The sequence below is a fragment of the Hoplias malabaricus genome, chromosome 3, assembly GCF_029633855.1.
Source record: "Hoplias malabaricus isolate fHopMal1 chromosome 3, fHopMal1.hap1, whole genome shotgun sequence".
Classification (NCBI taxonomy): Eukaryota; Metazoa; Chordata; class Actinopteri; order Characiformes; family Erythrinidae; genus Hoplias; species Hoplias malabaricus.
Genome location: NC_089802.1, coordinates 57,161,834 through 57,178,034, shown reverse-complemented (window position 1 = coordinate 57,178,034; position 16,201 = coordinate 57,161,834). Strand labels below are relative to the sequence as shown.

Here is a 16,201-nt window from a genome sequence, read left to right as displayed (position 1 = left end):
AAGACTCACCATTAAACCTTCCACTGGGGTCTGTGAATGTAGTCTCTCTCTGTTTTCTACCATCTTCAGAGGCAGGTTCTGATGGTGCTGTATCAGGAGTGGTTCCGCGTATCCAGTCAGAAAGATGCTCAGGCTGATTTGGTCACATTGTACCTGAGGGAGGTTGGGAACCAGACTCCCACTCTCCTGCGCTACATAGTTAACCTGGCCGATGGCAATGGCAACATGGCCCTACACTACAGCGTTTCCCACTCTAACTTCCCAGTAGTCAAGCTGCTGCTGGACACAGGTGAGACCACTCACAGTCCATATCTGGTACACATAGGGTGAATGAGAGAGAGAAAGAAAGAAAACCAGAACCTTACAGTAAACTAATACATTATATGTTTTGTGTACAAGGTCTGTGTGAGGTCGATCATCAAAATAAGGCGGGCTACACTGCAATAATGCTGGCAGCACTAACCGCAGCAGAGGGGCCGGATGACATGGAGGTGGCCCAGCAGCTACTGAGCCTGGGCAACATTAACGCTCAAGCAGGCCAGGTACAAACAGCATGAACACATTCTGTACTTACCAGCATTTCTCTCAGCATTACTGCTCTTAATCTCTCCTGAATATACCTTTGTGTTTACTAGCCCCCATTCTCATGCACATCTACACATACCATGTAGATCAAGCTAGTTCATTCAGATAAAAAATGACTTAGTGTGCATCAGTAAGCCTTCATAATAAAGGATTTATATATATATATATTGAAAGCATTTGACTTATTTGGCATACTTAATATATATACAATAATATTTTATACTATTATTAACTAACAGGCAAAAGTTTAAATGTATTAGAAGAATAAGTTTTGTATCAAGCAAGGATGATCTAGTTTGTAAACCTGCAACCTGCAATTTGTATCCTCAGTTCCCAAATGATAAAAAGAGTAAAGTAAAGAAAAGGTGATGTATGCCACTTTTTCAGCTTTTTGGAGTGTGTTGCAGGTGTCCATTTCTGAATGTGTTCATATGTACAAAGTACAATCCATTAATCGGCTAAAGCAGCATTGGGAGTCTTTGTATCGCACAGTGTTCCTGCATGACCTGGAACTCAAACCCTAGAACCCCAGCACTGTGAAATGCAGTGGTAATATCCACTACAGTATGCAACCACTATGAGTGCTCCATAAAGCCAGGCACAGTGATAGAGAAATGTGTGTGAGCTGTTCTTATCTTGATGAACCTGTACTGGTATATTTTTGATTATGCGTATCTTTCTGGTTGCAGTCTGGGCAGACAGCTCTGATGCTGGCAGTCAGTCATGGACGCACAGCAATGGTACAGGTTCTTCTCCAATGTAAAGCCGATGTGAACATCCAGGACAATGACGGCTCTACTGCCCTCATGTGTGCCAGTGAACACGGTCACACTGAGATAGCCAAACTACTGCTGGACATTACAGAGTGTGACACCAGCCTTAAAGACAAGGTAAGTGGGTGCACAAATGCAGATAATATGTTACTGTCCAAAAAAAACCAAAAAACCCCATAAAAAATGGCAAAAACATTCTTAAAGTTTAATAAAAACAATTATAATTTTTACTGCAAAATAAATTTATGATCAAAGTCATTATAAGTAATTATTTATTACATTACACATTTCAATTAAATGCCTCTTACTTAGATGAAGAAACAGATTGGCTTATAATTATTGAATGAACCAGTTTACCAAGAAGCGAGTCCCCACAGAGAGGCTGACGTGTAAATAATTTTTTTCAAGTCATTTTACATATACTCACCTCAGAAATGGTTTCAATAAAAACTGGTATAAATATTGTTTACACATGTTCAAAGTACATATTCATTTTGGCTAATTTTCAAATTTCTTTTTTAATGAAAATATTTAATGTTGAATTGGCCAAGTACACCACATTTCACCCTTCACCTGCAGAAAATACAATACTGCCACCTTATGGCCAGATATAATGTTTACAGCTGTATCATTGCTTGATCTTTGACCAAAATAGATTTGGGATTAAAAATAAATTAACTGTAGATCTGTAATGATGGATAATATTACTGATCAAGTGGTCTAGTATGTATTTTAATAATTATTGCTGAGAAAGGCAAACCAAAAATGAACAGAGCATCAACATCAGAAATTAACTGAAACCTAACAAAATATTAAAAGCTTTTTAAAGATTCTAAAATAGTATATACATATACAATAAATGTTACAGACGACTCTTTTCTATTACAAAGTGACAGTTAATAAAAACATATAGGCTACTGTACATATAATTTCTTACTGTAATAGAAACCAGTAGGAAATTCTGAAATACACATTATAAGGATATCTTCCTGTATCAGAAAATTTAATTTAATGTAACCTGATATGAGGTTCATCTGTGGAGAATATTCCAGTCGCTATATGTTGTTTTTAATTTCCCCAAAATAATCTCTGTATATATATATATATATATATATATATATATATATATATGTGTGTGTGTGTGTGTGTGTGTATAATATTGTGTTATGTGTTGTTTGTACAGATGGGAAACACTGCACTGTCTGTGGCTGTTAAAGCTTCTCATTCTGAAATACTCGACCTTCTGAAGGTCCATGCTGAAAAAGCTGGGACTTCACAGCCCACAGACCTTCTCTGAAATTGCAGTGAATATATACATCCTTTCCAGGGTCAACATTACGCATTCACCCTTTGCCTCAATCAGACAAAGTGGCCTGTAAGTACAAAAGGCCTATGAAAAGTGGACTTCAATCCATAAAGCTTCCCTGAACTCTGCTTAGCTCCAGATCAATATTTTCAGTTCTTCTGAAGCCCAGCTATCTTCAAAGCTCATAACTTCACGTGGATCAAGCATGGTACATTTGTTATATGTTTTGTCCTCTTTTCAAGCATTGATATATTTTTGTCTAGTAGAGAGCATTATACATGAATGTTATTACAGAGTCTATCAGATACACACTATATTTATTTTCTATTGCACTTTGCTGTATTGAGTTTTTTATTCTCTTCTGTAAAAATATATATATGTGTGAAGCCTGTCTGATTATAACCTGATTATCAGCATTACGTCTTCCAGTATGACTGCTGTCAGGTAATTCTAAAGTAAAAATATAAAATAAACAGTGGTTTTTAGTACAAGGCCAAAACGATACCAGAGTAACTGTAACCTACAGAAAATGTATTGGTCCAGTAGCTAGAAGCAATGAAAATCTGACATGAGCTTAAGTGTATGATTTAATATTCAGTGTAATGCCGGAATCACACTACACAAATGTAGTGTGATTTTGAGACCATTTTGGTACAGTCGTGTAGTGTAGCAGCAATGTGGCGTCTAGGTCATCTGACAACACCCAGACGAAAAAGTCTAGGATGTTTTCGCATGGTCTGACATATCCTATGGCATATTCCTTGACAATGACGTATAGGAGGACAGAGCACTCTCTGGCACACATAGGTAAACAGGAAGAACAGGAAGAGGGAGGCTGCTGCTGCAGCTGTCAGGTGGAACAGTGTAACTGAGGACTGTACATATTGTCCTCTTCATAACACCAAGGTACGGGTCCCCAATAGTTTTTTCTTCTTTTTTTCTTTTCCGAACACAAAACTGGCAGCATCATACAGGGACTTAAGTAGCCATAATTGACAGATTCTTGACCCACCTCCTCAGTGACATCTGAACTCATGCAATGATGCTAACAAAGAATGGTCCATGTCAAATGTCGAGTGTGGCCAGTCTCCCGACCAAGGCATGGCACGGATTTATAGCACTAATCTGACATATTGAATGTCGTGAATGACAAAAATATCATGCAGTCTGATCCCGGCACAAGACAAATCTCTAAGTTGACTTATAGAGAGTTACCCACAAATATGGGCACACTGGACAAGCTGAAGGAAATTTTGTGCATTTGTTATTAATAAACAAGCTGAACTCTCCCTTTTTGCTTCTATTACAACTATCCATTGAGTCTAACAGGACAATAAACAGTATTACCCAAAATGTACTGGAAGCATTTTTGCTGTTTGTGTTTTTTTAATTAACACTCATTCATTACACACTGACTGATATATTTCAAGTGTTTATTTCTTTTAATTTGATGATTATAACTGACAACTAATGAAAACCCCAAACTCAGTATCTCAGAAAATTAGAATATTGTGTAAAGGTTCAATGTTGAAGACACCTGGTGCCACACTCAAATCAGCTCATTAACTCAAAACACCTGCAAAGTTGTGTTAAATGGTCTCTCAGTCTAGTTCTGTAGGCTACACAATCATGGAGAAGACTGCTGACTTGACAGTTGTCCAAAAGATGACCATTGACACCTTAAACAAGCAGGGCAAGACACAAAAGGTCATTGCTAAAGGAGCTGGCTGTTCACAGAGCTCTGTGTCCAAGCACATTAATAGAGAGGTGAAGGGAAGGAAAAGATGTGGTAGAGAAAAGTGTACAAACAATAGGGATAACCACACCCTGGAGAGGATAGTGAAACAAAACCCATTCAAAAATGTTTGGGAGATTCACAAAGACTGGACGGCAGCTGGAGTCAGTGCTTCAAGAACCACCACGCACAGACGTATGCAAGACATGGGTTTCAGCTCTCACATTCCTTGTGTCAAGCCACTCTTGAACAAGAGACAGCATCAGAAGCGTCTCGTCTGGACTAAAGACAAAAAGGACTTGACTGCTGCTGAGTGGTCCAAAGTTATGTTCTCTGATGAAAGTAAATGTTGCATTTCCTTTGGAAATCAACCAGAGTACAACCCAGAGTCTGGAGGAAGAGAGGAGAGGCACAGAATCCATGCTGCTTGAGGTTCAGTGTAAAGTTTCCACAGTCAGTGATGGTTTGGGGTGCCGTGTTGGTCCATTGTGTTTTCTGAGGTCCAAGGTCAAGGCAGCCATCTAACAAAAAGTTTTAGAGCATGCTTCCTGCTGCTGACCAACTATATGAAGATGCAGATTTCATTTTCCAACAGGACTTGGCACCTTCACACCAGCAGCAGGTAGTGTTTCAGTCACACAGCTCCAGGGACCTGGAGGTTGTGGGTTTGAGCCCTGCTCTGGGTGACTTGAGTTTGATGTGTTCTCCCTGTGTCCGTGTGGGTTTCCTCCCATGGTCCAAAAGCACACGTTGGTAGGTAGATTGGTAACTCAAAAGTGTCCGTAGGTGTGAGTGAATGTGTGTGTGTTGCCCTTTGAAGGACTGGCGCTCCCTCCAGAGTGTAGTCCTGTCTTGTGTCCAATGATTCCAGGTAGGCCCTGGACCCACCGTGAACCTGAATTGGATAAGCGGTTACAGATAATGAATGAATGAGTGAATTGGAGTTTTCATTAGTTGTCAGTTATAATCATCAAATTAAAAGAAATGAACACTTGAAATATATCGGTCTGTGTGTAATGAATGTGTATAATATACAAGCTTTACTTTTTGAATGGAATTACTGAAATAAATCAACTTTTTTAGGATATTCTAATTTTATGACCAGCACCTGTACATGGCAAAAGCATGAAGTGGAAATGTCAGTGGTATGCATAGAAATTCTTAAGACGTCATTGTTATTCCCGTAAATGTGTTCCAAACTACCAATAGACTGTCAGTAGCATATACATTGGTATTTCAATAGAATACCTATTCATTCTTCAGTAGAATGCATATAGACATTTCAGTAGAATTAAAGTGGAAAAAATGATGCCATGATACTTCTGTGAAGGAACATCATAAACGGTCAATGGCCATCTAATACGAGGCAAATTTGATAAAATGATCAAATAAATGATGACTTATTAGAAAGACAATTTCTGGAAATTCTCTTTTGCCCCATTAGTGCCCTGGTGTGGCCTCATGGGTTTGCAACCCCTTGTTTGAAAACGATGTTATAAAAAAATTGATATAGCATTTGTCCTGGAATAGTGAACGTTGTAAAAAATGCAGTAAGGCTGGTTTAAAGAGGAAAATGATAAACGACACATTTATGTTGCCAGAAAGGGACACACCCTGGACAGGGAGCAAGTATCACCATCATCTTCTTTGCCGAGGGAGCAAGTCGTCTTAGCAATAATTTCCATTTCCAATATTTTTTCCATTTAGAATATTTTCTATTCTAAAAAAAATGTATTGTTTATTGTCACTGAGAGAACAAAAACATATATATTGCAAGTTTGTTTTCATTTTTTTTTCTTTTATTTGAAAATAAGAGCTGCCACTTACATTGTGTTAAAATGTCACAAAAAAATGATCAAAACCATCTTTGCAACAGATCCAACAAACTACATTCTATTCAAATGATTTGAATAGTTACACAAAAGTGATGTGAAAAATGTTCAAATAGTAGGTTATTTTTAGTGTTCCTAGTAGGGTGATTAAGTGTTGTGAGGAGAAATTTGGTGGAGATCATCAGTCATCAAACCTTTAAAAGAAAATATTTATTTTGGTTGGTTACTTAGTTGCAAAATATTTTAAATTTGACAGTGTGAGCTTCTGTGAATCATTACATAAAGCCTGAAATTATTTAAAAAATCAGAGTAGTGGGGTCTGAATTTTCAGGAGTCTCTATGTCATATCTCTTTACACACACAGTTTTTAAAAAAAAAAAGTCCAGCTCAGTGGGTTAAGGAGGACTTGAATAGTCTCAAGTACACTATCAATATACTGACAAAGATATGACATTAGAAAACTTCCTCTTAAGACACGTCTTTAATGAAAAAACTGCTCTGACATGTTCACCATCATCAGATCCACCCACGCAGGGAAAAAGTACAACTTGTTTCATACAAAATGTCCTTACACATTCTTGTTGATTTTGTTGATGTAACACATTTGATGATTTTAATATTTTTATGTTTTTTATTTAGTGAAAAGCAGTGACTGTGCATAAGGATTTGTCAAAAAACCTGTTTAGTTTTTTATTGTTTGACTGCTATGAAGACGGTGATTACTACTTTCCATTTCACAGAAAAGGTCTGGTTTAAAGGATGCAGACATAACTTAAAATGTGACTGATTACCTGTTCTGGTACAGCAAGTATTCATTCTAACCAGTTTAACAACTATTTTACCTCCATTCACTTTCATTTTTCCAGCAAAAACAACTGCTTTATTCTCTTTTGTTTTTCAAACAGCCATTAATATTTCTATAGCACGCAAATGATTACTTTGTAAAGTCACATGCTGGAAAAGTTCATGCTCACTGTGGAGATATACACATGCATATTATTTAATTAATTAAGTCATTCATTCATTCATTGGGGCCGGCACGGTGGTGCAGCAGGTAGTAAAGCAGTCAGACAGCTCCAGGGACCTGGAGGTTGTGGGGTTGAGTCCCGCTCCGGGTGACTGTCTGTGAGGAGTTTGGTGTGTTCTCCCCGTGACAGCTTGGGTTTCCTCCGGGTGACGGTCTGTGAGGAGTTTGGTGTGTTCTCCCCGTGACAACGTGGGTTTCCTCTGGGAGACTGTCTGTGAGGAGTTCAGTGTGTTCTCCTCGTGACAGCGTGGGTTTTCTCCAGGTGACTGTCTGTGAGGAGTTCAGTGTGTTCTCCTCATGACAGCGTGGGTTTTCTCCAGGTGACTGTCTGTTAGGAGTTCAGTGTGTTCTCCCCGTGACAGCGTGGGTTTTCTCCAGGTGACTGTCTGTGAGGAGTTCAGTGTGTTCTCCTCATGACAGCGTGGGTTTTTTCCAGGTGACTGTCTGTTAGGAGTTCAGTGTGTTCTCCCCGTGACAGCGTGGGTTTTCTCCGGGTGACTATCTGTGAGGAGTTCAGTGTGTTCTCCCCGTGACAGCGTGGGTTTTCTCCGGGTGACTATCTGTGAGGAGTTCAGTGTGTTCTCCTCGTGACAGCGTGGGTTTTCTCCAGGTGACTGTCTGTGAGGAGTTCAGTGTGTTCTCCTCGTGACAGCGTGGGTTTTCTCCAGGTGACTGTCTGTGAGGAGTTCAGTGTGTTCTCCCCGTGACAATGTGGGTGTCCTCTGGGTGACTGTCTGTGAGGAGTTTGGTGTGTTCTCCCCGTGATAGCGTGGGTTTCCTCCGAGTGCGCCGGTTTCTTCTCATGGTCCAAACATACATTGGTAGGTGGACTGGTGACTCGAAAGTGTCTGTAGGTGTGAGTGAATGTGTGTGTGTCGCCCTGTGAAGGACTGGCACCCCCTGCAGGGTGTATTTCTGCCTTGTGCCCAATGATTCCAGGTAGGCTCTGGACCCACCACGACCCTGAACTAGATAAGCGCTTACAGATAATGAATGAATGAAAAAACAACCCCACAACCTCCAGGTCCCTGGACCTGTGTGACTGCGACACAGCTTCCTAATTCATGCATGAGAAAAAGATTTTTTGTTAATATTTGAACTGAAACTCCAGAGAATCCCACCTTTTTCATCTCTAAGCTGAACATAAATAAATTGTTGGGGTATTTGAATCACTTTTGCCAGAGATTATTGGTAAATTTAATTAAAACACCTAGGTAGTATTTTTTTTCCTTAACATTACAGCTTCAACATCTCTGTGAATGCAGACAGGGTCGCTTTGGCGAGGCACACAGTCCTTGTACTCTGAGTTTGAGTTATGTTAGCAGCATTTGCTGTAAGTCAAGCTTGTTCAATGTGGGCATTGGACTCCATCAGGGCTGTGCCTTGTCTCCACTCCTGTTCTTAATATTCATGGACAGGGTGATGAGGTGTACTGCAAGTTCTCTAGGCACAAAATCATCTGAGATGGTGTGAACAACTGTGGGAATGTGCTCTGTGGTCAGAACCACCAGATTTTATTAATGTGACCAACCCATATTTCAGCTTGTTTTGGGGAAAAATAAACACAGAGTTCTATGCGTCAGAAATAAAAAGAAAATAAAAATTCAGTCCAATTCCAACTAAGTGGGCAAAAAACATCAGACAGACCAAACATTAAAAAAAAAAAAAAAACACATCAAAGAGGGAACAGAAAACGTAATAAATTTTGAGTCTGGGACAAAAGGAGAAGGGAATTATAAAAAAGAACATGGAAACTTTTAAAATCGAATTATTAAAAGTGGCAATGAACACACACTAGTGTCCCAGGGGAGTGAGCACACACCTGGAGTGGACGGCAGCCACTCAAGGGCAATTCAGCTGTGGATTAATGGCGGAGGACAGCTCTGTTCTTTTGTCCCACCACCCCCAATTTTCCTGCCAGTCATAGAGATCGAACTGTTGACATTCTAGTCACAAACCTATTTTTTCATTAGGCCATGGCTGCACTCAAATGAATGTGGTCCATGGAAGGTTACCTGGTGAACCAGTGACAGGATCATGGACGTTCAAGCCTTAATGATATGTGAGGGGAGCAAAGACTAGTACGTTTGGTCTGATCTCAAAGAAGACCTACTGTATGTATGGTCTGACAACAATCTGTGTAAGTCTGATTAAAACCATCTGTGGTAACTGTTAAACCATGTTCAGCATATTTTCTTAACACCTTTTTCATTTTTCAGGACGCTAGAAGCCCACCACACAGCATGTATTATTTGGAAGGTGGTGGATTATTCTCAACACTATAGTGGCACTGATTTGGTGCTGGTATGTGTTGCGCTAGTACAAGTGGAGCAGACATGGTGGAGCTGTTCGAGTTTTAAACCTATCAGGGCACACCTGGGCTGAGATATATCCACCAAGCTAAATATCCAGCCAACAAGTGTCCGTAGGTGTGAGTGAATGTGTGTGTGTCACCCTGTGAATGACTGGCACCCCCTCCAGGGTGTTTTCCCGCATTGCGCCCAATGATTCCAGGTAGGCTCTGGACCCACCGCGACCCTGAACTGGATAAGCGCTTACAGATAATGAATGAATGAATGAAAAAACGACCCCACAACCTCCAGGTCTCTGGACCTGTGTGACTGCGACAAGGCCTGCTGCGCCAACTAACTTCCTAATTCATGCATGAGAAAATATATATTTTTTGTTAATATTTGAACTAAAACTTCAGAGAATCCCACCTTTTTCATTTCTAAGCTGAACATAAATCAATTGTTGGTGTGTTTGAATCACTTTTGCCAGAGATCATTAGTAAATTTTACTTAAAACACCACTAGGTAGTATTTTTTTGTTAACATTACAGCTTCAACATCTCTGTGAATATTTGCTGACCTGTAATTGTGGGATAGATCTGCCCCCATTGCTACTCTGTGCTCAGCACTGCAGAAACTGCATTATGTTATGTTAAATCTGGAGGATGGTAGGAAATCTCACCCCGTCTTCCCCTTCTCCCATTTCAGGATAGTGCTGTAAAAATGAATTGTACTCTGCAATTGCAGTGGGAGCCCATGAGCAAAAATTCAAAATCTTGTTGTGTTCCTTTACATAATTTAATTACCACTCATGCTCTGTTTACAAATGTATGTTTATTGGCAGTTATCAGCTGAATTCTCCATGCTTTGTTTTGCCCTGTAACTATTTTACTTTTTTTTAACCAGGTTTCGTCCTTCTAAACAGTCTCATAGCCCGGAGGAAATTCTTCAGTTGCATTGCTACATTCCATCAAGAAAAATTTACCTACAGGTGTTGTCGTCAAATTTCAATCCAAGTTGAAAGTTCAAGTTATGGGCTGGTTCATGAGTGAAACATCATAATGCATAATTTGTACGAACCCCATTCCCAGAAAAGGTCAGCCATTCTGTAACAAATCTTTTTGTTAATTCTCTTGATTTATTTATTGAACAAATGTAGAAGGAAACGATCTTCACTGTTTGCACTGAGCAACTTGACTGTGTTTTGTAAATATTAATTTGGAATTGGTTGCCTCCAAAATGCTCATGCTCATGGCCATTGAACGACAGGGTGAAAAATGACTAACAATGAATCACAAGCAACAGACAGACTACAATCTGTGATTGTAGAACTACAAAGTGCTCCTGAATGAGCCAGTAAATTGGAAAATGAGCATGATTCTCTGTATTTCAATAAAGTGGGAGAATATGGACTTTGTTACTTTATCCTCTCTCTTTGTTTGGCAGTTTTGTTCATGAGCACTGGGTTTCTGTGAGGTTGTGTGAGTGCGTATGAGCCTGTGCAAGGTTTGCATGCAATTTGAGAAATCAGTTTGTGAGATGTGCTCTAACTGCAAGATAGGAGACCAAAATTCTGACATGGTTAGATATCTGCATTCCTGACAGGTGTCATTCTTATTACACTGTGGTTCAGTTCATTGCTGGTGAGGACACAATTATTAATGTTGATGTGCATCAAATAATAAAATATAGAATATTCTTAACTCTGTGTGATTTGGCACCATACTGTCTGCTTAATCTTCCCATAAATATCTGGCTCTTTAAAGAAGCCCAAGAGCTGCTATTAGTAGCAATAGATAGAAGATTTTTGTTATTTCATTCAACACAGAAAATACTTTTGTAACATTTGACAACAAGGGAGACAAAGATGCACCTGTAAATGTTTTATTTCAACAAACACAAAGATTTCAAACAAACACACAAGAAACTGTCAGAAGCACACGCCAAAATTAAGCACCAGTGCATAAGGATTTGTCAAAAGTCCTGTTTATTTTTTATTGTTTGATTGCTATGAAGATGGTGTTTACTCTTCTCCATTTCACAGAAAAAGTCTGGTTTAAAGGATGCAGACACACCTTAAAAATGTGACTGATCACCTGTTCTGGTTCAGCAAGTATTCATTCTAACCAATTTAACAACTATTTTACCCCCATTCACTTTCATTTTCCCAGCAAAAACAACTGCTTTATTCTCTTTTGTTTTTAGAACAGCCATTAATATTTCTATAGCACGCAAATGATTACTTTGTAAAACCACATGCTGGAAAAGTTCATGCTCACTGTGGATATATATAAATATGCATATTTATTAATTAATTAATTTATTCATTCATTGTCTGGGGGTGGCACAGTGATGCAGCAAGTAGTGTAACAGTCACACAGCTCCAGGGACCTGGAGGTTGTGGGGTCGAGTCCTGTTCCAGGTGACTGTCTGTGAGGAGTTTGGTGTGTTCTCCCCGTGATAGCATGTGTTTCCTCCGGTTGCTCCGGTTTCCTCCCACGGTCCAAAAACACACGTTGATAGGTGGATTGGTGACTCAAAAGTGTCCGTGAGGTGTGAGTGAATGTGTTATGTCGCCCTGTGAAGGACTGGCGCCCCCTCCAGGGTGTATTCCTGCCTTGTACTTTATGATTCCAGGTAGGCTCCAGACCCACCGCGACCCTGAACTGGATAAGCGCTTACAGATAATGAATGAATGAATAAAAACAACCCCACAACCTCCAGGTCCCTGGACCTGTGTGACTGCGACACGGCCTGCTGCGCCACCTAACTTCATAATTCATGCTGGAGAAAATGTTTTTTTTTTTTAATATTTGAACTAAAACTCAAGAGAATCCCACCTTTTTCATTTCTAAGCTGAACATAAATTAATTGTTGGTGTGTTTGAATCACTTTTGCCAGAGATTATTGGTAAATTTTACTTAACACACCACTAAGTAGTATTTTTTTTAACATTACAGCTTCAACATCACTGTGAATATTTGCTGACCTGTAATTGTGGCACGGTGGCGCAGCAGGTAGTGTCGCAGTCACACAGCTCCAGGGGCCTGGAGGTTGTGGGTTCGATTCCCGCTCCGGGTGACTGTCTGTGAGGAGTTGGTGTGTTCTCTCCGTGTCCGCGTGGGTTTCCTCCGGGTGCTCCGGTTTCCTCCCACAGTCCAAAAACACACGTTGCAGGTTGATTGGTGACTCGAAAGTTTCCGTGTGTGTGTGTGTCTGTGTTGCCCTGTGAAGGACTGGCGTCCCCTCCAGGGTGTTTTCCCGCCTTGCGCCCAATGATTCCAGGTAGGCTCTGGACCCCCCGTGACCTAAATTGGATAAGCGGTTACAGATAATGGATGGAGAAAATCTCACCTCATCTTTCCCTTCTCCCGTTTCAGGATAGTGCTGTAAAAATGAATTGTACTCTGCAATTGTAGTGGGAGCCAATTAGCAAAATTTCAAAATCTTGTCCATTCATCATTATCTGTAACCGCTTATCCAATTCAGGGTCGCGGTGGGTACAGAGTCTACCTGGAATCATTGGGCACAAGGCGGGAATACACGCTGGAGGGGGCACCTGTCCTTCACAGGGCAACACAGACATTCACACCTACTGACACTTTTGAGTCGCCAATCCACCTACCAACTTGTGGTTTTGGACTGTGGGAGGAAACCATAGCACCCGGAAGAATCCCACACAGACACGGGGAGAACACACCAACTCCTCACAGACAGTCACCCGGAGCGGGAATCGAACCCACAACCTCCAGGTCCCTGGAGCTGTGTGATTGCAACACTACTTGCTGCACCACCGTGCCGCCCCAAAATCTTGTTGTGTTCCTTTATATAATTTAATTACCACACATGCTCTGTTTACAAATGTATGTTTATTGGCAGTTATCAGCTGAATTCCCCATGTTTTGTTTTGCCCTGTAACTATTTTACTTTTTTTTCTTCTTTTTTTAACTAAGTTTCTTCCTTCTAAAAAGTCCTGTAGCCTGGAGGAAATTCTTCAGTTGCATTACTACATTCCATCAAGAAAAATTTTAATTACAGGTGTTGTCTTCAAATTTCAATCCAAGTGGAAAATTAAAGTTATGGGCTGGTTCATGAGTGAAATATCACAATGCATAATTTGTACAAACCCCATTCCCAGAAAAGGTCAAACATTCTGTAACAAATCTTTTTGTTAATTCTCTTGATTTATTTATTGAACAAATGTAGAAGGAAAAGATCTTCACTGTTTGCACTGAGCAACTTGACTGTGTTTTGTAAATATTAATTTGGAATTGGTTGCCTCCAAAATGCTCGGATGGGCAAAAGATTGAAACGTTTCCCTGGGAAAGTCTATGCCAGGGTGCTGGAAAGGAGAATCTCTCCGATATTTGAACCTAGGATTTTGGAGGAACAATGCGCACAAGGATTGAGACTGGATAGCGTCCAAGTGGTGGAACTATGGACCAACTCTTTAGTTTATCACAGATGATTGAGGGGGCTTAGACGTTTGCTACTCTACTATACACATATTTTGTAGATTTAGTGTTTCCTGAGAGATGCTGTGGGAGGTGCCCCAGGAGTATGGGGAGACAGGGTCGCTTTGGTGAGGTGTACTGTCCTTGTACTCTGAGTTTGAGTTATGTTAGCATCTTCTGCAGTAAGTCAAGCTTGTTCAATGTGGGCATTGGACTCCATCAGGGCTGTGCCTTGTCTCCACTCCTGTTCTTAATATTCATGGACAGGGTGATGAGGTGTACTGCAAGTTCTCAAGGCACAAAGTCATCTGAGATGGTGTTAACAACCATGAGAATGTGCTCTGTGGTCAGAACCACCAGATTTTATTAATGTGACCAACCCATATTTCAGCTTGTTTTGGGGAAAAAAAAAACACAGGGTTCTATGCGTCAGAGACAAAAAGAAAAAAACAATTCAGACCGATTCCAACTAAATGGGCAAAAAATCAGCACCTGTGAAGAAATGGGTGTGTAGCAGTGCCCATATCATGGGTTGTTTGCAGATATGTTAAGACACCATTGATGTGGAAGCTTGTATTTTTATTTTAGAAGGACATGTGCTGCTGTCAAGACATTGTTTTTTGTCCAGGTATTTTTCAGCAGGACAATGCCAGGTCTCATTCTGGATGAGCTACAACAGCATGTTAGGGGCATAAGGGAAGGGCAAGGAATTTAAATGGACATACAACCAAGACAGACCAAACATTAAAAAAAACCCAAACACATCAGAGAGGGAACAGAAAACATAATAAATTTTGATTCTGGGACAAAAGGAGAAGGGAATTATAAAAAAGAACATGGAAACTTGCAAAAACTGAATTATTAAAAGTGGCAATGAACACACACTAGTGTCCCAGGGGAGTGAGCACACACCTGGAGTGGACGGCAGCCACTCAAGGGCAATTCAGCTGTGGATTAATGGCGGAGGACAGCTCTGTTCTTTTGTCCCACCACCCCCCAATTTTTCTGCCAGCCATAGGGATCGAACTGTTGACATTCTAGTCACAAAACTATTTATTCATTAGGCCATGGCTGCACTCAAATAAATGTGGTCCATGGAAGGTTAACTGGTGAACCAGTGACAGGATCATGGACGTTCAAGCCTTAATGATATGTGAGGGGAGCAAAGACTAGTACGTCTGGTCTGATCTCATAGAAGACCTACTGTATGTATGGTCTGACAACAATCTGTGTAAGTCTGATTAAAACCATCTGTAGTAACTTTTGAACCATTTTCAGCATATTTTCTTAACACCTTTTTCATTTTTCAGGACACTAGAAGCCTACCACACAGCATGTATTATTTGGAAGGTGGTGGATTATTCTCAACACTATAGTGGCACTGATTTGGTGCTGGTATGTGTTGCGCTAGTACAAGTGGAGCAGACACGGTGGAGCTGTTCGAGTTTTAAACTTATCAGGGCACACCTGGGCTGAGATATATCCACCAAGCTAAATATCCAGCCAACAACGTGCTATTTGAGAAATCAGTTTGTGATATGTGCTCTAACTGCAAGATAGGAGACCAAAATTCTGACATGGTTAGATATCTGCATTCCTGACAGGTGTCATTCTTATTACACTGTGGTTCAGTTCATTGCTGGTGAGGACACAATTATTAATGGTGATGTGCATCAAATAATAAAATATAGAATATTATTAACTCTGTGTGATTTGGCACCATACTGTCTGCTTAATCTTTCCATAAATATCTGGCTCTTTAAAGAAGCCCAAGAGCTGCTATTAGTTGCTATAGATAGAAGCATTTTGTTATTTCATTCAACACAGAAAATACTTTTGTAATATTTGACAACAAGGGAGACAAAGGTGCACCTGCAAATGCTTTATTTCAACAAACACAAAGACAACCCCAAAACGAACACTACAGCTCTCAGTAGAGTAAGTCTACACTGAACAGAAGCACAAGGGATCACAGAAAATATATATATACAAGAAAGAATTATGAGGGACTGGTGAGAGCATTAAACACCAAGAAACGGCACACACAGGTGAAAAGGATGAGGGGGCATCAGAACACACAAGAAACTGTCAGAAGCATATGCCAAAATTAAGCACCTGACAATGGAAAACGTGACAGAAACAAAAGCAATGCATAAGGATTTGTCAAAAAACCTGTTTAGTTTTTTATTGTTTGATTG

At 40.2% G+C, this 16,201-nt stretch overlaps 1 protein-coding gene across 7 annotated transcripts in view; it reads left to right on the top strand.

Moving 5' to 3' along the window:
- The window catches only part of kank4 (KN motif and ankyrin repeat domains 4), a 63,163-nt gene extending 57,801 nt beyond the window's left edge, over window positions 1-5,362 (top strand). For all 7 annotated transcript variants that reach the window (XM_066663804.1, XM_066663801.1, XM_066663806.1 and 4 more), the window contains 4 exons: window positions 70-289; window positions 400-542; window positions 1,275-1,475; window positions 2,542-5,362. In XM_066663804.1, coding sequence (XP_066519901.1) covers window positions 70-289; window positions 400-542; window positions 1,275-1,475; window positions 2,542-2,655 — 678 coding nt within the window. In that variant the 3' untranslated portion in view covers window positions 2,656-5,362. The remainder of the gene's footprint in view (window positions 1-69; window positions 290-399; window positions 543-1,274; window positions 1,476-2,541) is intronic.
- The last annotated feature ends 10,839 nt before the right edge of the window (window positions 5,363-16,201 follow it).